Here is a 24532-nt window from a genome sequence, read left to right as displayed (position 1 = left end):
CCCCCAGCCCCCAAACATCAGGCTCCTTCTGGCTCCCTCATTACTTTCTGATGCCATTTGACAAATGAAAAAATAGCTGTCACTGTGACAGCTGTCTTTGTCTCAAGTCCCCCAAATGATACAGAAACTGGATTGTGATCGGATAGCTTTTCCTTCTTTGATATTATCAGTCGGAGAAGAGGGAGGAGTGAAAATGTAAATGTGACTGCAGGGCTCCCCGTGGTTTGGGATTGTTAAAAACAATCCCTGGTGTGGGTGGTGAGGCATTGCTTTGACATGAATTTGCTTCCTTTTCCCCCCACTCAGAATCAAGATTCCTGCAGTCTCTGGATGAGGACAACATGACAAAACAACCTGGGGTTTGTAGTCTGCTGCTGTTTCTAGTCCCTGTAATTAGTACCCAATTAAAATGTGTAAACCCAGCCTAGAAGGAAAAGATGAGATGAGATGAGAGTACCATTTAAAAAAAAAAGATGTCATTTTCCCAGAAGCCCTAGATTGTTTTGTTTTTTGTTTCTCTTAGCTTCCAACTATCTATTCGGGTGGGTTGGAGTGGGTAGGAGTGGAAGGAGCTCAATATATGGGAAAGGTGCCGAATCTGGAGTCAGGAGGCAATGGTCAAATCTTGGCTCAAAAACTTTCTACCTCTGGATGAGACTTTGAAATCCCTTGGTCTCTCAGGGGAGAACTCTGTAAAACAGAGCTCGAGCTAGATACTCTTTTGGGGCCGATAGAAAGCTTAATTCAAGATCCTCACTCGAAAGATTTCAAGGTCTCACTCCTGATCTCTATCTGGCCTCTGGGCACAGGAGGCTCTGGAAGGGAAAGTGAGGCAGAGGACTTTGCACTGTTCTCCCTCAATTAAATCCAATTCACTTGCAAATCAACCTCCCAGAAGTCAGGATCCTCTTCCAGAACTAAAGGCAAACAACCACAGTAGCTCACAAAGACCAAGTAGTTTAGGTAAATTACCTTATTTAAGCCTGATAATATCCCTGGAGGCAAATACTTGTATTAAAGCCGTCTCACAGATGAGTAAAAAGGCATGGAAAGGTTATATGCCTCGACCCTGATCAGAGCTGGTTAGCATCTAAAATAGAATTTTCAGTCTACCCAGCAATCATCAAGCACTTAAGCGGCAAGCATTATGTGCCGGGCACTGTGCTACAGTCTGGGGGCTATACACCCCAAAGTAAAACAGTCCCCAGCCCCAAGGAGTTAACTTCCAATGGATTCTTCCTGAATCCCAGCTCAGTGCTCTTTCCACTTTGCCATTTTCACTTTTGCTTAGAAAAAACCTTTTTTACATGTGATTCAAGGGATATTGTGCATAACCTGGAGATGGGCCTCTTGAAGGAATGTAGACATCTGGAATAGACAGTCTACTTCCCTTGTTAGTTTTCTCAACTTGAAACAAAGAATTAAAATTTAAATGTTCCCTGTGTCCACATTTCTACACTGCTGAGGTCCATGAAAGCATCATTCATTCGCTCCTTGACAAATCGCTGGTTGTTTGGCACCCAGAGGTGTGGGCCCGGAGGCGGAAGGTGGTGAGGGATTAAATAAGGTCAGGCTGCTGTCTTCAGGGAGGGGTGTCCAATCCTCAATGAGAGGCTTATCCCCAGAGGAAAGGAAGCTCCTTGTGGGACCAGGTCTCCTGTAATCAGAACAGCACAGGGCACAGGATATGGGCTCACAAAGGTCCAGGCTGATTGCTATTGCACAGACTGCCTCTGACATCTGGACTTCTCTTCCCTCTTCACCATCACCCTTAGAGGCCCTGGCCTCCTTCAAGACTCAGGTCAAATGCCACCTTCTAGCGGACTTCTCATCTCCCTCACCCACAGGGCAGCTGCCAGTGCCTCTTTCTGCCACCTCTTCATCTCCTCTGAATGTATCTAGCCTCCCTGGGTCTTCCTCCCGACTTGTCCTCTCCCCATCACAATGGGAAAAGATCAGATTTTTGCCTTTTACAGAGGAGGAAACTAAGACCCAGACTGGGAGAGACTTGTGTGGTCAGGCAACTCTGAGTCAAGATTTGAGCCCTTAGTGCTACTCTTTCACCTGATGCACAGGACCATGGACAGAGGTTGCTGCTGGCAGCCCTGCCACCGTGGATTCTGCAGCCACCACAGAAATGACTGATTCACACTGAGCTCGCAGTCACTTAGGCTCCGAGGCTTCTATCCAACCGGGCTTCCGGAGCAGCCAAAGCCAATGCTAGGACCCCAGGTCCCTGTGAAATGCCATTACTGGTCCTCCGAGTAGGAGCCAGGCCTCTGCCTTTATTCCAGCCTGCCTGGGAGGAAGATGCAAGGCCACAGGGGACCAGGTGCAAATAGATCCCGGGGGCACTCTCCCGGAGACTCGTCCCAAATGCACCTAATTAGAATCATAATCACATCATTAGAATGCCAAAGGGAAGCTCCAATAGAATTGTACCCTCGGGAAATAGTCTTGTCCTAGCTCAGCTGTCCGATCCCATAGCCTGCAGACTCTCCCAAGAGATGGTTTAGTAGAGTCCTGCCTCGGAGAAGCTGCCTCCCCAGCCTGTGCTTAGCCTCTGCAAAGTCAAAGGAAGATGTGTCTGAGTCTGCTTCTGTCTCTCTGTCTCTTTGTCTCTCTCTGTCTCTCTCCCCCCTCCCTCCTTCCCTTCCTCTCTGTCTCTGTCACCTCTCTTCTATCTCTGTCTCTCTTTCTGTCTCTGTTTCTGTGTCTCTCTCTGTCTCTATCCCTGTCTCTCTGTCTGTCTCTCTCACTCATAAGAACTCATGTTTTATAGGACTTCAGAAGCAGCTCGGCACAGTGGATAGAGAGCCCACCCTGAAGTCAGAAAGAGCTAGATTCAGGTCCTGCCTTTGACAAGACAAGACAACAATCATATATTAAATTGCACTGTGTCTGAGCACCAAATGCTGGAAATATAGAGAAAGGTGGGGCAGGGAGCCAATCCTACCTCCGATGAGCTCATAAGCCAGTGGAGGAGGCCATATACTAACCACCATGTACAAAGATCTGGAGAGAATAAACTAGAGAGAAGACACGACAACTGAGGGGAAAGGCTACCGGCAAAAGGTTGTATTAAACCGGAGAAGTCCAAAGGCAGGAGACGCAGGGAGGTTGAAAATGGCAGCAAAAGCATTGTCAGGAGCCAAGACCATATGCTGAATTTGGAGAACAGGGAGGCAGACATCGAACAATTGAATCGAAGAGCAAATTTTTATTTGTCCCCTACTGTATACGAGACATTCTGCCAGAAACTGGAGAGAGGAAGCAGAAGCCCAGAAGGAGTTTGGACATAGGTACATATGCACACTTTCCACCTTTATAGATGGAGTGTCCATATGCAGATGTGCTTGTGGTGAAGAGAGAGGAGACAGACACAGACAGAGAGACAGACAGAGACACAGAGACAGAGACCAAAAGAGACAGAAAGACAGAGTCAGAGACAGAGACAGACAGACAGATAGAAGGGGAGACAGGGATCGAGCACCTTTCACTGCATTTTGTGACTAATCTCAGACTAGAACCTCCACATGAGGTTCATGGGCACACTTCTGCTAGCACACCCCAGGATTAACTAAAGTTATTTTTTTTCCTGTCACAGCTTTGAATGGTTTAAAGGTGGGTTCACAATAGAAACAAGGGAAATTTTTGTAAAGATATTAAAGTTTAGACATCCCCCAGTCAAAGGTTAGAGTTCTCATATGGTTTTTAGTTTCCTCAGATTTATTAGGGGATGAAAGCATAGAAAACTAGATCACGTGCTGGCAAGGGTGGCTGACCTTGGTTTTACAAGGTTTGGCTTCAAATCCTGCCCCAAGATCTTAGTCCTCAGTTTCCCACCCTGTAATATAAAAGAGCTAAGCTTGATTCCCCCTGAAATTCCTTCTAACTCTAGAGAGAGCTGGGGTTCAGGCTGAGCTCTGGGACATTCTCCTTCTGGGAAATGGAACAAGTCCTACCATTTCTCTGTGACTCACTTTCCTCTTGTGTAAAACGCAGAGTTATAGGGTCTCACTGTGGGATTTTCTGTGCCCACAGTGAGGCAGGACCCTCCAGGAGTTCCTCGATTTCCCCAGAACAATGAAGATCTCTTTTCCTTTTCCTTTTTACTTTGTTATTTAGACTCCCAAACCCAGAAAGTTAGATTAGCCCGCAGCCATTGCTGCCAGGAGGTCGGGCCGCCCTCCGGGGATTTGCTCCCAGAGTGCTCGTGGGGGTCCACGGAGGGGAAAGAGGGACAACCCAGAGAGAGGCTGACCCGCGACCGGCCACCTCCCCGGCAGCAAACGCTGGGACCATCCGGTTAGTCCCATACGGGACAGGACTTTCGTGCAGAAGGTCACAAGGCTTGGGGGGGGGGCGGGGGGCGGGGAGCCTTCAGGTCTACCCTGGAGACAGGGGAACAGGGAGAGGCGCCCAGTGTCAGGACTCGAGCCGTCAGATTGTCTGCAGCTAAAACCGAAGGAAAGCGGCGGAGGCGCCGGGCGGAGGCGGGTCTTGGGTGGGCCATCACCCGCGTGTCTTTGCCTCGCAGAACCTCCGCTGGATGGCCCCCGAGATCTTCACCCAGTGCACGCGGTACACCATCAAAGCGGACGTCTTCAGCTACGCCCTGTGCCTCTGGGAGCTCCTCACCGGGGAAATCCCTTTTGCGCACCTCAAGCCAGGTACGAGGCGCTGCGCCCCCAGCTTCTGGCGCTGCCAGCGAGCTCGCCCCTGTCCTTTGCCCCCTCCCAGAAAAGATTAATTTCCCGGGGGGAGAAGGGGGGTGAAGGTAGAGAGCAAACAAACAAGCTTGCCCGCCCTCCCCCCCGCCCCAAAGGAAGTCTCCACGTGAGCTTTCAGCATGAAGGCTTTGTTGTCCATCAACATCTCCCGGGCCTAGACCCAGGATGGGACCCAGGCTGGTGCACCGGAAGGAGGTGGCTCAGATCATGGGCCCGTAGCCCGACGTAGCCGGCCCTGTTTCCTGAAATGAGGAACTGAAATAAGCCCCCACTCCCCTCTCCTCAGTTCCAGGTCCATGACTGGATGGCCTCATCACGTTGTACTGGGATTTATTTTGGGGGGACTCCCCCTCTGTTCCCCCAGTCTAACAATTTGTGGTCAATACAGGCAACTAGAGCCTTGAGGGCATTGTAAGGGTGGGAGTTTGCCACATGTAGCATTTGGGACGGTGTTTGTGGTTTGCACTGGACCAGAATCAAGGAGAATCATACCATTCCAAATGTTTTTCAAGGCCTCGTGGTGTCCCCGAGTTACTTCTGGCTGTCCCTAGGACCGTCACTTGTTCCGATTAACCTCAAACAAACCTATTCAAGGGAACCATTGAGTCGCATTCTCTGTGAATTTCTCTGAAGGAGAAACCTCAGGGGCCTGGGCCAACCTCCTTCATTTTAATTTTTCCGAGGTCATCTGGCCAGCCAATGACTAAGCAGATATTTAGCCCCAGACCCTGCTCCTCTGACTTCAGATTCAATACCCTCTGGAGGAGGCATTTAGGTTGTAGAGTGGATAGAGTACCAAGCTTGGAGTCAGCAAGTCCTGAATTCTAAACCTGCCATAGCCAGTTCTTAGCTGTGTAACCTGAGGAAATCACTGACTCAGGGCCTCAGTTTCCCCATCAGCACATTAAGACACCCATCTCATTCAGAGAATTGTTGTGAGAATTAAATGAGAGGAAACACTGAAAGCCACTGACCAATCCTAGAGGTCTCTATAAAGGCTAACTATCAAAAATAATGCTGCAGCGTGCCCCATCTCAGCCCCTAAATGAGCTTCAGCCCAGCCTCTATCCAACTTTCAGCAACAAATCCCTTTCCTTCCTGGTTTCCAAATTGAAGTCTGTGCCATGCCGCCGATACTATCCCTTAGGATACCAGTCTGTGCCTGCTTCCCAACACATCGCAGCCGACCCTCAGCCCATTCAGAGATGGAAGACCTGCCCATCCCCAAAGAGTCCACTTGGTGATACACGACTGTGGTCAGCCCCAAAGAGCCCACTTAGTGATACACGACCTTGGCCATCCCCAAAGAGCCCACTCGGTGACTTTACCCACTGCCCCCTGTTCTCCAGTTCAGAACTCTTCTTCCTCTGGGGAATACTAATAATCATCATAGTAGCTATTACTCACATAGAGCTTTAAGATTTGTAAAATACTTCACTTATGGTAATTTGTTTTATCCTCATAACCAAGAGACATGGGTAGGTATTATTTATAATCCCATTATACAGGTGGGAAAACCCAAGTACAGGTTAAGTCACTTGCCCAGGGTCTCCCACCCAACAATTGTCTGAAGCTAGACTGTGCTCTGATCCCTAACTCCCAAGGCTGCGCTCTGATCACCAAATGGTCTCATCCTGAAGGGTAACACCCTTGTGATCTGGAATCTACATTCTATTCGGCCCTATTTTCATGAACCTTCGGGAAACCGGTGGGAAGTGGCTGTTGAGGAGCATTTGATCAAATGACTTTGTGCAGTTTTGCATGAAAATTATTACATGCTTGAATCCCAGATGTTTGACTTGCCATAATTATATTGTTGATCTTGAGAGATGCTGCCTTGGCTAAATTAGAGAGTGAGAGATTCAGTAAGCACCAGGATCTTTGTCATTCGTGAGGAGCTCACGATTCCTTTGCACTTTCCTGGGAAGGAAAGCTGAGGAAGAAGTCTGTCCAGCCTGGGAAGGATTTGCTTTTTGCTTGTATCTCAGCATTTAGCCCAGTGCCTGGCATATCGTAAGTACTTAATAATTGTTTGTCAGTGGAGAGATCTTAGGTTTTATGTTAGAAGAGGCTGGGGGTCTTCTAGTCCAGTCCTTTCATTTAAGAAACTCTAAGTCTCAAAATGTGAGGCAGCCGGCCGAAGAGCGTACTGGTAGTTAGCACTAGACTCAGGAATTGACCGTGAATGAATGGCCTCAGTTTCCACATATAGTAATTGAGGGGCTTGGACTAAATTGGGTGTTATCTCAATTCCTGTCTAACTCCAAATGCAAGCATCTCCCTTTCCAACTCTAAGTCAAAAATCTGATCCACTTTTCCACGTTGTCTCTGTGTCTCAGGTTTAGATTTTGCTGTTCTTGGTCAGCCTAGACCTAAGATTTGGTTGAGTATGAGGAACTCCTACTAAATACTTCCTCTCAATTTGAGCCTCACCAAGGCAGATCTCTAAGCAGAGTTGCCCGGGACAATTGATTTGCCCAGGAGGAATATAATTCTGGTCATCCTACTGTCAACTTAAGTATTTCATTGGCTATGTCAGGCTGCCTTCATGTCAATATTATAATTGATATAAATATCAGCAATTTTGTTAAAAGCTTGGAAGCATCTGAATAAGCAAGAAAAAGCAATTCCTTAAAATCCATTCTGAGCCATAAATAAAATTATAGTGACCTTCTAAACACCTTCTTACCTATCTGAACTTGTTTTTCTTTCTGTGAAATGGGTGTATAAAACCTCTCTACACACTTCCCCAAAAGTCTCTACAGTAGAAAGAAAACCATAGTGAAAGGACCAGAATTTGGACCTTGGTTCTCCTCTTTTTTTCTTGTATGACCTTGAATGTGGCTTCAGTTTCCCTATGTGCTAAGTGAGGGGCTTGCACTAATCAGCTGATATGTCAATTTCTATCTAATTCTAAATGCTAGCATCTTCTCATCCCATAGGCTTTGGGACTTGAAAAGGGACCACACCAAGGGAATCTTGACAGAATTGTCCAAAACTTCACCTACTGCTCCCATACATGTCAGAATGTATGAGAAAGGGTTTGAGAAGGGGAAGGCAAGGAAAGTGCTGGACAGTCACAGTGCAGAGCCCTAGAAGAATGGAGATGGTCCTCATCCCGATGGTGTTTCCAGGAATGTCCTACATGAAGGGATGCAGAAAGAGCCGGTGATGGCACATGCCCATCACTTCCTCTGAGAAAGCCAGTCATGAGGGAGGAGATGTGGCTTAAAGCAGCCGTTAGGTCATTCTTCCATCAGTCGCCACATGATCTTCTCAGATGCTATGGATTATGGTCCAGGGCTACCTCACGGAAGCTCTGGCTAGCAGAAGAGAACATACTGGGCATTTCTGACTAAAAAGAAGAATCTACTTGGATTAATGATGTTATTTTCTCTTTTTAAAAACCTCACTGTATATATAAACACAATTAGAGAAACAGTCTGGCAATTTTATCTTAGTCAGAACTGACAAACACATGCAGAACGGCTCGCTTTCCCTAGTGTTCCCATTTTTAAAATGTATGCTTAGATTGAATTTTATATATAACCCATAACAGATCTAATGATGGTTTATTTTTGGAACTCAGAATCCAAGACCAATTTATCTGTGAGTAGGGTGTAACTAATTAAGTTCATCACTGAGAACCGCATTGTCATGCTCTTGACAATGATCAGATTTGATTTTGTGATTTGGGAGGACGAGAGAGGAGACGGTCAAATAACTGGCAACAACTAGGAGCACTTCCTTTCGTTTTCGTGCATGGAGTGGATTGCTTCACCTGCAAAGATCAAAGGTTTCAGGCCAAATCAGAACAAGATGCTCCCAAAGAGTCATTTTTCAGCTCTGTCCAACTCTTCATGATCCCACTTGGGGTTTTCTCGGCTAAGATATTGGAGTGGTTTTCCATATCCTTCGCCAGTTCATTTTATAGATGAGGCAAACAGAATGAAGTGACTTGCCCAGGATCCCACAGCTGTTAAGTGTCTGAGGGCAGATTTGGACTCAGAAAGATGAATGTTTCTGCCTTCGGTCCCAACACCTAATCTCCTGCTCCACCTAGCTGTTGCCTCCCACTCCCTCCCACACTCTGGGGACATTTTCTTTAGTTCTAGATTTTTCTGATGATTGTTTTTTTTTCAATATCAGAATCATAGAATCATTAACCTGGAAGAGACCAAGGAGATCAACTTCTTGAAAAATCTTAGTGTCATTAAAAGAACTTTGCTGGAGGATTAGGGAAAGACAGGTAGACTAATTCATTGTTCATGGAACCATGAAGTGACCCAGGCACTATGGAAAACACCTTGCTATTGTATCAAGGGAGTTTAACAACATCCATGCCCTTTGACTTAGAGATCCCCAGGCTAGGAGTACAGCCCAAGGAGGTCAACAACAGAAAGAAAGACTCATAGAAAGGTAAAGAATCATGGCAGCTCCCTTTTTCCTAACAAAGAACTGGAAACGAAGTAGAATTCCACATACCAGAGAATGGAAAACCCAGTTGTAGTATCTGACTGCAATGGGATAGCATTGCTCTGTAAGAAATGATGTCAACAGTAAATTCAGATGCTGCTAAGTCAAGAAGATATGAAATGATCCAGAGGAAGGAAAATTATACACGTAATGACCATGTGGATGCTTTGTGTCCCATGGTGACTCCCATAAAGATCATGGGAAGACATAAACTAGCGGGACACAGACTGGGCAGGCCTGGATGGGTTGAGGGGGGCACAGCTGGCAGGACTACGTGCATGGATGACATGGCTAGAGAACACAGCTACTCACACTTGTATGGCTCTCGTCTTCTCAATTCTGTCTTTGAATATCAAGCAACTGCACAGGGCCTGGAGCCTAGTAGGTTCTTGACAATTGTTTGTGACTGATTCATTGGGTCATAGAGTTAGAGCTGGAGGAACCCTAAAAGCCATGTAGTCCATGGCCATGTTTTATAGGAAGCAAGGCTTGAAGAGGCTCGGATGTTCCCAAGAACGTAGTGGAGAACAAATAATGACAGCAAGACTTGAACTCAGACGAGACCCTATTTTTAAAGCTCTTCACACAGTGCCTGGTACCTAATAGATGCTTAATGAATGACTGTTCCCTCTGGACAGGTGATTCCAAATCTGGTACTCTTCAATCTTTCTTATGTGTTTTGCTTATGCCACACTGATTGATTGAGATTCTATTTCTAAATCTCTCAGCACGGTGTCTGGCACACCGTAGGTATTGTAGAAATTCTTATTCCCTTCCCTTTCTTCTTTCCTGTTCCCTTGCTAAAACCCATTTCTCCCCAAATCCACTAAAGTGAAGATAGAGATTCTGTTGCTGTTGTTTTTAATTAGTAAACTGAGGCTCCAATAGATATGATTCCAGTCCATGGGTCATTGAATTCAGAGGTAGAAGAGTCCTTATAAATTATTTAATGGACCTCCCACATTTTAAAGAATGTGAAACTGAAGCTCAGGCAATCAATCAATCAACATTGATTAAGCACCTATTGTGTATTGCTAAACACTGGAAATACAAAAAGAGGCAGGAGAGAGGCCCTGCCTTCAGAGAGTTTATAATCTAGACTAGCTAAATAACTTGGCCCTAGTCACAGCTGAAAAAGGAGAGTGTAGTTTTGAACTGGGCTCTTCTAAAGGCAAACTCAGTGCTTTTTTCCACTCTGAGATCCAGGATGGGTGAGAGTTACCAAGACCAGCCTCTCGGTCTCCTGCCAGCATTGGGCATGGGTGTGTAGGATTACCTCCTGCAAAGGGATGTTTACTTTGCTGCCAGAGCAAGAATGCAAGGATGTCCCTGAACCTTCCCCCAAAGCCTCTTGGGAGGATTCTTTTTCCACTTCCATCTCATTCTCTGGAAAAAGTAGACAAAGTCTTGGCCCACTTTCTACCCAAGTTCTTAGTCACGCCCAATTACAGCAAGCCTGCCATGGGAATCCTTGGCCTGCTCCCACTGGCCTGGGTCTCAAATGCCACTAAAGGTCATCCCTTGCTCACCAATTCATTAATGTAGTCACTGCAACACCAGGATGCCGGCATGGGGGACCCCAAAGGGCTACTTTCTTGACCTTTTGAAAGTCACAATGTTGGAATATTTAATCCTCCCCTTCAGTGGGAAAGAACAAGCTCAAGCCTAGGGTCCATCGCCTCTTTGTCAAGGATACATGTTGGCTCAGAGGGAAAGGCCCAAGGCCTTTCCTCATAGCTATCCATGAAAAGCAAACCTAGAGAGACAGAAACAGAGATAGAGACACAGACAGAGAGACAGAGACAGTCAGAGACAGAGAAAGAGAGAGGGAGGGAAGGAGAGAGGGAGACAGAAAAAGAAGGGAGAGAGAGAGACAGAGGAGAGAGACAGAGAGAGAGAGAGAGAGACAGAGAGAGAGAAGAAGAAGAAGAAGAAGAAGAAGAAGAAGAAGAAGAGAAGAAGAAGAAGAAGAAGAAGAAGGAAGAGGAGGAGGAGGAGGAGGGAGAGGAGGAGGAAGAAGAGTAGGAGGAGGAGAAGGAGGAGGAAGCGGAGGAGGAGAAGGAGGAGGAAGCGGAGGAGGAGAGACAGACAGAGACAGAGGGAGACACAGAGAGGCAGAGAGAGAACACAGCTCAGGAGAATTTCCCACAGAAATATGAAGAAAGCATTCTCTGAATCTTAAAGAGCTAAATCAGTGATAGCCATTACTCTCAGGCCAGGCCCCACTCCATCAGTGACAGGCAGATATCCATGGGTTGGCCGGGTAGCCTACAGACAGTGTCCAGCTCCGACTGCGTCTCGAAGCCAGCTGTGTTTTCTTGGTCATTTACAGTTAAGCGGCGATGGCTTTAACTCCTGTCCTAGTCCCTCACAGCAGCTTCTGGGAGACTTGGAGATTTCTGCAGAAGCAGCAAACCAGCAAAAATGCTAACAGCCACAGCCCTTTATCAGGGACACGTTTTACTTCACTGCACTGTTAGTGCACTGCAAGTTAGACAACTGGGGTAGTGGGAACAGAGGGGAAAGAGGAAGGGAAGGGAGAGATGCAGAAATATACTGGGATCGCTGTCACGTCCCAGGCTGAGGTGACACAATGGGAGAAAAGGGGACTTTAAGGAGCAGACTCCCAGTGATTCCACTTCTTATGCAAAGAACACCTGGACTGTGGCCGTATTGGGGGTTTTCTCAGCAAAGACACTGGAATGGTTCGCCATTTCCTTCTCCAGCTCATTTGCAGATGAAGAAATTGAGGCATGAAGGGTAACGTGACTTGCCCAGCATCACACAAGCATCTGAGGTCAAATTTGAACTCAGTTCTTCCTGACACCATAGCTGATGCTCTATCTACTGCTTCCATCTGGCTGTTGTATTAATATTTATAAAAAGATATAATTCTCAAGAAAAAGAACAAGAAATGGAGACTATATATGACTCTATTTCCAAAAAAGGAATTGAATGAGCCATCGAATAATGGCCAGGAGGAAAAGTAAAATACAAAAAATAAAATACATAAAAAGGAGCAGGTGGATTTACCAGCAGATTCCAGCAAGCATTCGAAGAATACTCAATGCCAGTGTTAAACACACCATTTGCAAATCTGGAGAAAACAGGGATCCTAGTAAATTCCTTCTGGGACACAAATATGGTTTTGATTCATAAACCAGGTAAATTCAAAACAGAGAAAGCGATTACAGCCTAACATCTGCAATGAATCTAGATGTGGAATGGACAAGACAGAAGCAAACAGTCCCCAGCACCTGACAGGGGACACAAGAACCAGGAGCAGGGATGAGCAGGTGGCTGACCTCTGAACCTCTGCCTGTTTCATTTCCCCTGCTGCTCTCAAAGAGAATTAAGACAACACACACAAGGGGCTTCAATGGGTTCTAGAAATGCTAAGTTGGCCCAGGTTGTCATCTCTGGGGAACTAGAGAAAGGTTGTCATCACTAGGGTTCTAGAGAACCATGCAACAAAGATTAGACAAAGAGTAGACAAGGGTGAAGTGGAGCCAAAAGGGCGAACTAAAGGTAGGACCGAGTGAGGACAAGAGAAACAGAATCTCAGCCTGTCCTAAGGCAGCTCACCCACCATCCCACGTCCATCCCTCACCAATCCCTATCATTCCACATGCACTTTCCTTACCACCAGACTCCATCCCTCATCCTTCAAGCCTAGGCCAGCAAAATAATCACCCCATTCAATGAAGACATAGATGTTCTTACCTGCCAACAAAACGCATGGGATGGGACTAGAACTAAGATTTGGTCCAAAACTCTAAATCGAGAAAGGAAGCTGAAACCATGAGCAAACAAGAGCAAAGACTTCCATTTTAGAAAGAATGCTATATCCTGCAGGAAAAATGCCAAAGGAACATCATAATTCTGAAATGATTACATGTAGAGATTCACACACACACAAAGAATAAATTGGCCGTGGAGATTCCTAGATTGAATGAAAGAATTAAGGAGAATAAAAAATGAAAACATATCTAACATTTATAACTATTAATGTGAATGGGATGATCTTACCCATGAAAAGGAGTACACTGATAAATTAAATCAGAAAGCAGAAGACAAAGGTTTTTGGTTTTTTTTTTTTAAAGAAAAATTAATGGAATGCTAAAATCCACACTGGGTTAAAATCAGGGATTGGAGTGGAATCTGTTATACTTCAGATAACCAGTCAGCCACTCAGCCAAAAAACAGGCTTGGCCATCTTAATCTTGTTTTAAATAGCTTTTTTGAGGTTTCTTTGAAATATTATGTGTCTAAGAAATTGCAAATATGGTAACATCAAATGACAAATTGTCACGGTTCTGATGGTAAAGTCAGACAAAATTTTAGGGTAGGTTTCTAAAGTAATTAAATACAATGCAGCAATTTTAATTGATAGCCAATTGATAACCAACTTCTAGAAATGCAAAACATAATTCATAGGTTGTTTTCAATATAATAAAATAGAAATTTATTTTACTTTCTTCAAACAGCTAAAACAAAGAACAATTTCCTAATTTTAATAGCACGTGCTTTTCTGGAGCCTATCTTAAGCCGTTAAAAAACTGTCTCATAACCAAAGCAAAAAATCACAATTTACCAGGGTGCTCGGGCTGCTTTGAAGCTAAGAAAAATGAAGCCTAAAATTATTAAAGCATTGTAACCTCCATAATAAGAGCGCTCTGAAACCCAATGATTTCCAAGAGCATTGATGAAAAAAGCCGGGGGGGGTGGGGGGAGAAGGGGGGCAGGGGAAGGAATATACGTATTTGATTGTATACATAGTAGTGATTTTTCAGGCAAATAAAAGTGGCAACAAACCACTAAAGCCACTGAAAAGCTAAACATTCATGCCTTTAAAAAATAATGCTGATCTCAGGCAGTTCAGAGTTATTTTAAAGTACCTACTGTGTGTCAGGCATTGAGCTAAGTACTGGGAATACAAAAAAAGGAGAGCCAGTCCCTGCTCTGTAGCAGCTCATAGTCTAGTGGATGGGGAGGGAAAGAATGGGACATTTTACGATACTAAATCTTAATGTAGGGGCAGCCAGGTAGTGCAGCACTTAAGAGTGTCAGCCCCAGAGTTCGAAGAACCTGACTTCAAGTCCAACCTCAGACACTTTCTAGCTCTGAAACACTGGGGAAGTCACCTAAATAAGTTTACCTCGATTTCCTTCTCATAAATGAGCTGGAGAAGAAAATGGCGAGCCATTCCTATATATTTTCCAAGAAAACTCCAGACGGGTCATGAAGAGGAAGACAAGATTGAAAGGACTGAATGACAACCAGTTGATACATGCTTTCTCCCACTTTATATTTATCAAGCTGATTTGGAGCCATAGTGCAAGATTTTAGATATTTTTCTATTGTATTTTCATCTTTTCTTATTTAGTATAATCTACCCTGTCCAGTTTCTTTGGGTCCTGACTTTGTCATTCATTGTGTTAAAAATCCCTTCAAATATCTGCATATCTGACAAGCATATGACCTATGTTTTTCTAAGTACTTGATAAAATGATAAACAGTCCCAACCAAGTGGGGATCTCTGAGGCACTTCACTGGAGACTTCCTGCCACACAGGATTAAATCATGAACAACTTCATACTCCAGCCATCTAGCCGGCTCTGAATCCATTCCATTATATTATCTCCTCAATGAGAACCAAGAGATATTTCATTGAAAACATTGCTAAGGGATCTCTATCTGTAGTTTTCCCCATGCCTGCTACTTAAATATGCCCATCCAAAAAAAAAAATGAGGTTACTCTAATATGCTCAACTCTTGATGGAGCCATGCTGGCTTTTCCAATCACTATTTTCCTGGTGAGATGTTTGCCAATCATTGTTTTAATGATCTGTTCTAAAATTCCAAGTTTTAAGGGGGACTGGGTCAAATTTACGAGTTAAGAGCCATTCTGCAATTGACAATTTATATATAAATGGTCAAAGAATATAAACATGCAGTTTCCAGAGGAGGAAATTGAAGCCATCAATAAACATATGAAAAACACTCTATGTCATTAATCATTAAAGAAACATTTGGAAAGAACACAGTAGAGAATGTTTTTATATCACACCCAGAAGTCTATTTCTTCCAGATCAAAGATTCTGAAATTCCATAATACTAAGCACTTCCTTTTTGTTTCTATTTAATTTATTCCAATTCCTTTTTAGGCAACTAGCTTCCCTCTCTATATTTATCAACATGGAACTCAGTACCGATGTGAGTTGTATCACCTATTCTAAAGTTGATAACACTGCAGAAACCTGACTGGCAGACAGATGGGGGCTCTCTTTGCTGTCCCTATTAAACCAGGAAAGCCTCCCGACATTGAATTATGGCACTAGAACTTACTGATGAGAAAGCAACACCTGAAGGTGACAAATTGGAATTTCCGTTGCCCACTTTCTGGTGGAAGTGCTAATGAGAAGCGCCATTGCCAAGATCTGGGGAGAACAGGAGGCAGATGGAGAAGCCAAGGACTCCTACAATCCACTTTGAATAAGGAATAATTAATTATCATTCAATCTGAACCAAATCCCCCAACAGTACTCCAAGAAGCAAATAGCTTGACATGGCTGACACTAGAGCATATGTGAAATATCTACCTGGGGGCGTGATTGACATCCGAAGATGAGATGCACTCACACAGGTGGATGAACTCATTGGGGGAAATTCAGGGAAATACTAATCAATCATCATTTATGAAGCCTTACTATGTGCCAGGTGCTGAGAATTTTGTGGCTGTTGAGTCATATTGGAATTGCTCTAACCCTTATTTGGGGTGTTCTTGGCAAAAAGGAAGGGTGGTGTGCCATTTCTTTCTCTGGCTCATTTTACAGTTGAGGAAACTGAGGCAAACAGGGTTAAGTAGCTCGTCCAGAGTTACAAGCTGCCTTTGAAGTCGGGTCCTCCTGACTTTAGGGCTGGCACTCTATCCACTGCACCACCTAGCTGTGGTGAAAAGGAAAGTCTATTAATAAAAGTTACCAAATGTTTTGCTTTTCTTTGAGTTTTCAAGCTAAAGACTACCCCCGTCTTTTGGGGTAAAGATTTACCCCAATAAAGACTATTGACTTTTCAATGCTTCAGTGAATTTTTAGTTTCATCAGTGTAGGTCAGAAGACTCCCCTTCCCAGTGCATATCACAGCCTCTCTACCCCTGACATTTTACTCTGTGAAACTCTGCTCCATGATCTGTAAATCCTGCATAAAGTATCTGGAGGCCATCCTGTCATCATCATAATAGCTAGCATTGATATAGTACCTACTGTGTGCCAGGTGTTGTGCTAAACAGTGTACAAATATTATCACGTTTGATTCTTACAGCGATCTGGTAAAGAAGGTGCTCCCATTATATAGAGGATGAAACTGAGGCAGGCAGAGATGAAGTGATTTGCCCAAGATCACATAGGTAGTAAATGTCTGTGAATAGATTTGAATTCAGCTTAGACCCCCTTCTCCATGGTAGCCTCTACCCAGGATTTAAAAGAGACAACTTAGGCAATATAAATCAGAAAAGCTTTTCTACAAACAAAATCAGAAAGAAATCAGTTAAGTGGGGAAAAGGTTTTGGAGTAGATTTTTCTAATAAAAATTGGATATTTGAAGTGTGAAGTATCCTAGGAAATTTGTGCAGTTGTAATAACTTTAAAGGTTTTTAAATAGTTTAAAATAGCTTTAAGCTTTATTAGCTTAAAAGTTCACAAAGACTTTTGGGACTCCCAAAATATAAGGAATTGACTCATCTATAAATAGTCATCTTCATGATGTTTAGGAACAAGAGCAATTCCCCCATAGAAAAATGACCAAAGGATATGAAGAGGCAATTCTCAGAGGAAGAAATTCAAGATATGTGAGGAAAAATTGTTTCCAAATCACTAATAATTAGAAGGATGCAAATTGAAAAGCTCTGAAGTCCTACTTCATATCTGTCAATTTGGGGGAAATGGCAAAAAAAAAAAAAAGTTGTCAGAAAGACTAGAAAATCAGGTGTGCTAAACCCCCATGGAGCTGATTCATTCTGGAAACTCATTTGAACCCACCTCCCCCTGCCATAGCCACCAAATTGTTCATACCCTCTTAACTCAGTGATACTACTGGGCTCCCACACTTAAGAGATCTAAAAGAGGAGGGAGGGAGCCACAGGGACAGCAGCACTTTTGGTTGCAGCCCAGAAGTGGATACAAAGGGCTCCCTCAACAATCTCAATGGTTCAACCCACTGGTGTACCAGTGTCATAAGAAATGATGACAAGGATGATGTCAGAGAAGTCAGGGGAGATCTGTATGAGATGATACTGATTAGTAAAGAACTAGGAAAATTAACAGTTAAAACACTGTAATGCAAAAAAAGAAGAAAGTCTTAAAAACTCTTAATGCCCAGGCACAACATGAGATAAATCAAGCCCAGATGGAGCTCCTCACCTCCCTTGGGCCCATCCCAAGGTTTCCATGATCAAGGATGCTGAAGGAAGTGGGCTTGTTCACATGTGGGTGGACAGGATGCTCTGATTGTGTGAGCTGAGCAGCCATTCTCAGTTCCCTTTCTGTGGATTCCCTAACAAATGTGGGGGATGTGTTCAGCCCCCCAGCATGCGGAAGGACCCCAACCCCCAGGGCCTTCTGGGAGTGCACCATGCACCCATCTCCGTGGCATGTAAAGTTTCACCCTTCCCTTTTCTCTGAGCCTGCAGAACATCACAGGCTGCATTGTCCAGATCAATGTCTAATGATTTTTTTTATCTATTTATATTTCTTCTCTTAAATTAAATGGTTTTCCTCCCTGAAGTTGACAAGCACACTTTGTTTTCAGCCGCAGCAGCTGCCGACATGGCTTACCACCACATCCGACCTCCCATCGGCTATTCCATTCCCAAACCCATCTCGTCTTTGTTAATGAGAGGCTGGAACGCGTGTCCTGAAGTGAGTAATTTTTTTTTGGTCATGTATAAAATGTGTTATGGTCAAAAATCTGTTTCAAATTGAGCAACAAAGTCGACTTTAAGTGTCTATTTTAAGAGTGATTTGCCTTCTGCTCTTCGTCCTCCAATTGCTTCAGAGAATGTTAGTTCTGTGTGTTTATTCCATTTTCCCCCCTCTGATGTTGAAATGTTTCTCAGAACTAACCAGAAGGCCCAGATCTGCTACTTGCCATCTGGGTGACTGTGGCTGCATAGTGGGCCTTCCTGGCCCTTGCTTTTCTCATCTGTAAAATGAGAAGTAGAAGCTCCCACCATCCTGTGTCCTTTCTGGCTGAGTCAGTGGTCCCAGGGGCCTAAGGATGAGGGGCCGCCGATGACTCTGTCCTGGATGCCTCTGGGGCTCGCGGGATGCACGTGCCGGGTACAGCGACGCCGTGCAAACCCGCATCCGTGTCCGAGAGACATTCCAGTCCAGGGTAGCCCCGCCGGATCCCACAGAGGGGCTTTCGAAAGTCACTCAGTCAGTATTCCATGAGCTCCTATCGCGAGTGAGGAACTCTGCCTGCCCAAACAAAACCTCCAGGATATTACACTCGGGGACCACCGTGCACCTGGGTGTGCCACATGCATGCACACATACACATATATGCACATCCATGTGTATACACAGGCAAGTGGGGCTGTGCAAATAAATCTGTGTGTGTATGCTACATATACGTGTCGGTTGGTATATATGCCTATGTGTGAACATACGGACATTGCTTAGGGACATATACATCTGTGTTTTATTACATTGTGTGTGGGTAGATTGTATACATGTATATGGATTGTAGGCAGGTCATATACATTATGAATGTGTGCACATGTGTACTATGTTTGTATACATATATACACGTGGGTACAGATATAGACCTATGTGTGAATATGTGCTCATATGGACATTGCTTAGGTGTCTATATTCCTCTGTACTGGCATGTGGATGCGATGCCCCCTGAGAGAATACCGGGTGCCCCCAAAGTCATGGTGCAGCTTGTGCCATTACCCAAGCCCTGGGGGTGCCCTCCAAGGTGGGGGCTGCATCATTCTTACCTTTGTTGTGCCCAGACCTAGGTAGAGAGGGAATTTAATGCATTCTGATGGAACGACTCCTCTATGGCCCTTTGTTCCATCCTTCACAGGATCCCCAAGGGCTTTCCCACGCCATGTTGGCAAAGTGGTGAGAGGAAGAGAGAAGGTTGCTCTGGGGTGCCTGCTGTGTGCCAGGCACTGTGGGTATCTAAGACACTCTGGGTCCAGCAGTGTGGGGGATGTCCACTGAGGAGGCTCACTCTGCCAATGCAAGTGGGAAATTTCCTGCAGCTCTTCAGTTTAGAAAATGGTGTAGGTCCTGAGGTGAAGAGACTTATCTGGGGTCACGCAGCCAAGGGAAGAGTCAAATATCGGTCTCTCTTACCCTGAGTCCAGTTTGCTGTAAGGTCCCTCACAGGAAATTTTTTTTTTTAATGCTGGCCCAATTATTTCATTGGTTAAGGGAACTCCCAGTGAGAGAATGTCCTTTTCCAAAGAGCCTGCTCAGAAACTGCCAAGCAGCTCAAGTCAAAATCATCACGGCTCGGGCTCCCTCGGCTGCAAACCTGCTCCTTGAACCGGCTCTACGAAAAGAGGAGGAAATAGCCCTTCACCAGAGGGAGGGTCCCTCTGCTTCCCACAGACGCTCTAACCAGCCTTGTGACAATGGAGGATGATTGCTCCTGACAGTTAACATGTAAAGGAAAGGGGAGAAAAGGCACCAGACCTTTTACTTCTTATTACCTGGCTTTTCATGCGAATTCATGAAGAAGCCACAAAAGTCTTTAAGGAAAAATACTAATCAGGAGGAGATTCAGAGATTTTCTTGTCTGATTTCCTCATTTTATGGATGAGAAAACAGACTGACTTGTGCAGGGTGCCCAGAGGGCTTTGGGAGAGCCAGAATTTAAATTCATTCCAATGAATGTACACTTTTTATAGGATTCTGTCTGCAAGGCCAGTTGGATGGCATAGGCTGCTGGGATCCCAGGAATTCTGGGGCACAGCCCCACAAACTCCAAACGCACCTGTGTCACCGGGCCGAGGGCAAAGCCCTTTTCCCACATTATCTTAGATAATCTTTACAAAAGTCCTTTGAAGTGAGTTTTTGGGGCCCTTTTCTCCTGGGTAAGAGATAAGAACACCAAGCTGAGTGAGATTAACTGACTTGGCCAAAGTCACACAGGTAAATGGGAATTCACATTTTCTTGACCCCAACTCAAGTATTCATCAACTAGGTCCGGGCTTCTTAAACTTTTTCTGTACTTTTTTCCCCTTTTTGCCCAAGAACTTTTTACATGACTCTGGGCATAGAGGTTTATAAAGTGGGTATACAAACCAAATATCATAATTTGTGACCCACATTGAATTAGGAGACCCCATTTGGCTTCTCAGGCCACTGCTGAAGAAGTTGAGAACGAGGCCACAGCTCTCAACTCTCCTGTGATGCATGCCAGGAACACTAACATGGAATAACTCTTGGATTATAAAAGCTGATGTGTGGCTGTCAAAGTGAGGAGCTCTTTGCAATCTTCCATGGAGTTCTATCAGCGCTCTGGGACCCACGGGGCCTGTTCCTGGGAGGCTTCACAGGAGGAGATTCCCCAGAACCTCTCCATGTAGGGGACCTCACAGAGTCACATGTTCCAGGACCAGGACAGGGCTCAGAACCCATCCAGTCCAACTCATGCCAACCAAGAAATTCTGCCGGAGTGTCCTGGCAAAGTGGCCATTCAGGCTTTGGATTCGACGTGGTCAGCTGTCATTGTTGGAAGGTTTTGCAATCAAACTGGCTACTTGGTGACTCCCTCCCACTGCTCCTCCTCCTGTCTGAGCAAGCACAGGGGCCAGATAGAATTCTCCACCAAATCTGCGGGGCCCCTTCCTCCACTGGGCTTGTCTCCCTCCTGACACTCTGTATTCTCTAACTCACCGACATCCTGGTGCCAGAGACAGAACACAAGCCTTCAGCTAGAGACGCAGCGGGTTGGACAGCCAGGGAACTGCCACTACCTCCTCAGGGCCAGGGGGTACCTCCTTCCTGCCCCATGGACTTCCCTTGTCTTGAAGACAAAGCCACATCTCCACGTAGTTCAGGGTCCCTCTCATCTAGCCAATACCACATCTGCCTCTCCCACTCTGAAGCAGAACCTCTGACCCTCCCCTGGTTTTCTTTTATATGGCACCCCACCTCCCACCTCCAAGTCTTTGCATTGACTGTTCCTCCTTGTCTGTTTTTCCTAGAGTCTCAGAGATGCACTCCAGTCCTTCCTGATTGCCCCCCCTTCTGGCATCCACCTCCCAAGCTACCTCAGAGTTAGCTTCTTCTTCTATGTTTGTCTGTGTTAACTTTAGGGTCATGGGTAAACTTATTCCCATCCCTCAGAAAGAGACACCATTGGGATCGTTTGGCTCTTTGTATAGCATCTCCAGCCCTTGGTCCTAATTAGTGTCAGCCTATCGGTGGTTGGTTACTGCATTCCAAGATGCCCTTGGGTTTCTTGTCTACTGCGGCCTGAGGGTTGGGTACCAGGGGCCAGCCCTAAGAGAGACTGCAGGAGAATGGGATCAGCTCTCAGTGATTGTTGACCTTGGGCTAGTCCTACGCTCATAGAATCTTTCTAGCTTGTAAAGGAGAGCTAAGGACACCTATGTCATAGAATGTCTGGCCCTGACAACAAAGGCATATTTATGTAATAAATAAGAAAGAAAGATAAAATCATTTCTAATAAATAAGAACTAAGTAAGTAAGGGCTGGAGCAGGCAGAGGTGCTGCAGAGGGAATTATTTTGGAAGAGCTAGCTTCTAGTTAACCCTTTAACGATGGTAAACCCATTGCACAGTGTCTCATCCCCATCCCCATGCACTTGACAGACGAGGAAACTGAAGCTGACCAAGGCTAAGAGACTTGGCTAATCACACGCAGCATAAATGTTAGAGACGAGACTCCCAGGCAGATCTCCCTGACTCCAAGCCCACCACTTTCTAAGCAAGTCAACAAGCATTTATTAAAAATTTAATGAAAGACAATGAACATTTACCATATGTCAGACCAGCAGCTAGGGGACCTGGAGGAGAGAGCACTGGGACCGGAGTCAAGAAGACCCAGCCTCAGATATTTATTCACTGGGCCACCCTGGACAAGTCAAGGAAGCTCTGTTTTGCTTCGTTTTTTTTGTTTGTTTGTTTGTTTTTTTAAATGGGAGAAAGTACCTCCTAGTGGGTCACAAAGGGCTGGACATGACAGATTGACTCAACAACAAAATATGCCGGACTCTGGCTCAGCATTAGAAATGCAGAGAAAAAGTCAAAATGGGGTCCCTGCCTTAGGGCGTCTCCCCCTGTCATCAGGGGAGATCTTGCAAACAACCGTGTCCACACACTACATTCGGTGGGCATGGAAGGTACTCCCAGAGGGAGCTTTTAGGGACAAGGGCGACAGCAAAGCGGGAAAGCCTCTTACAGAAAGTGGAAGTGGAGTCTCTCCACCTTGTCTTGCTCTGTCTCTGTCTCTTCCTTCCCCTCCCTCCTTTCTGTCTCTCTCTCTCCTATGAATCAGATCTGCTCCCCACCCCCTCCCCCAGCTGGAAAGCTACAGTTCCTGCAGATTTAGGCCAGAAGTGAACTATCCCAGCCCTCTCTACCTTGGGGTCATTTGTCCCCATTTCATTCATTTAAGTCTCAGCCTGAAGTTGTTCTGACACAAGCAGCCCTTCTCCTTCTCCTCTGGGGAGCTATCCAGCGCCATCAGCGCCTTCTCCTCTGGGGAGCTGTCCAGCGCCATCAGCGCCTTCTCCTCTGGGGAGCTGTCCAGCGCCATCAGCGCCTTCTCCTCTGGGGAGCTGTCCAGCGCCATCAGAGCGCCTGGTGCTTTTATAACCCTTTCTTCTTGACAGGGTACCTCAGGGCACAGAGGGATCAGGACTCACACAAGCGATGGGCTCCTTGCCTCCGTTATTTACCTAAACCCTCACCTCCCACACCCGTCATTCTAATCTGAAGATTAAAACAGCCAAAGGAAAAAAACACACACAATTTTGTTATTGCTTTTTATTTTTATTTTTTATTTATTTTTTGGACAAGATGCCTTGTGTTAATTTGCCAATTTGGACTCCTCCGGGCCTCCACGTTTGACTGAGTCCAAGATCCCCACCTAGTGGCAGTCCGTAAGATTATAGATTTTAAGGAAAAATCTCATTACCTCTCCAGGGAATCGGAAAAGCCTGTATTTATTCTCCCAAAGAAATAACTGACTTAAAAGTTGTCTCCTCCTCCCTCCACACCCCCCACCCCCTGCCAACTCCATCTAGCACATTAACTATATTTAAGATCTAGAAAAATGTCAGGACAGGAGTTATAAATGAGTAAAACACTTTTAAGTGCACATGAAGCTGCCTTTTAATTTCCTTACTAAGCTTAGGGAAAATACAACAGAACAGAAATAAAAGGATGTCATCAGCAGCATAGAAAGCAGAATTGCACTATATATTAATTGAGATGTGGATAATAACCCTCATAAAATAAACAACTACAAATCTGCTCAATTGGTTTTTTTATCCTATTTTAATTTCTCAATTGTCATTATTTGGTTGCTTTTCCGGTAGAAAAAATGACTGCCAGACTCATCTTCACTTTGTGATTTTTCTCCTTCCCCAGGGGATGATAATTAATTGTGTCAAATGGATCTTGCTGGTTTGGTCTCTGGTTTCTGCATTGCCTTCAACCACAGAGTTTTGCTTCCCTGATACAAAGGCTTGAGTGAGGCTTTTCTCTCCCCAAATAATGCATTCGCAATGCTTCTAAAGGCTAGGGGGGTGTGTTTGTGCTCTCGGAAGAAAGCTAAAGGAGAAAGCGATTATTATTTGAGTTATTTGGCTCACTTTGTTCTGCCGCCAAAGGTGATGGATTAGCATATTCAGCAGATGGCAGAAACGGTGTAGGGTCTGCAGCAGAGTTTTCAGCATCATTTACCCAGCTAGGAATTAGAGGCACCTCATTTTCTGCCTCAAAATGACAGTCTTTTACCTCTGGTAACACAAAGGCATCTCCATGCTTCTCAGGGGGGATTACATCTTCTCCGTGTTCATCATCACCTTCATCTGGTTGCATGTCTTGAACCTCTTGTATGTCCTTCCCCGGCGTGTGGTTAAAAATTGGGGGATCGGTTTCACTAGGCAGCAGCCCAGTTTTGGTTCTGGGGGACCAGTCACTGTTTGCACTGCTCTGAATGGCAGGACTTGGTCCCAGCAATGCCAGTGGGTCACTCTTTCCATATTTCCAACTGTCCCGGCTCTCTTCCGATACACTGGGGAGGGCCATCTCCTCAGCTTGAGTGATC

The 24532-nt window shown here is 45.2% G+C and overlaps 1 protein-coding gene across 1 annotated transcript in view; it reads left to right on the top strand.

Moving 5' to 3' along the window:
• TNNI3K (TNNI3 interacting kinase) overlaps window positions 1–24532 on the top strand; it is a 186761-nt gene that overhangs the window by 95406 nt on the left and 66823 nt on the right. The window contains exons 9-11 of the mRNA XM_051999424.1: window positions 307–359; window positions 4541–4673; window positions 18018–18127. Coding sequence (XP_051855384.1) covers window positions 307–359; window positions 4541–4673; window positions 18018–18127 — 296 coding nt within the window. The remainder of the gene's footprint in view (window positions 1–306; window positions 360–4540; window positions 4674–18017; window positions 18128–24532) is intronic.

The sequence above is a fragment of the Antechinus flavipes genome, chromosome 4, assembly GCF_016432865.1.
Source record: "Antechinus flavipes isolate AdamAnt ecotype Samford, QLD, Australia chromosome 4, AdamAnt_v2, whole genome shotgun sequence".
Taxonomy (NCBI): Eukaryota; Metazoa; Chordata; class Mammalia; order Dasyuromorphia; family Dasyuridae; genus Antechinus; species Antechinus flavipes.
Note: the sequence above shows the minus strand (reverse complement) of the source record. Positions and strands in the feature narration are given on the sequence as shown.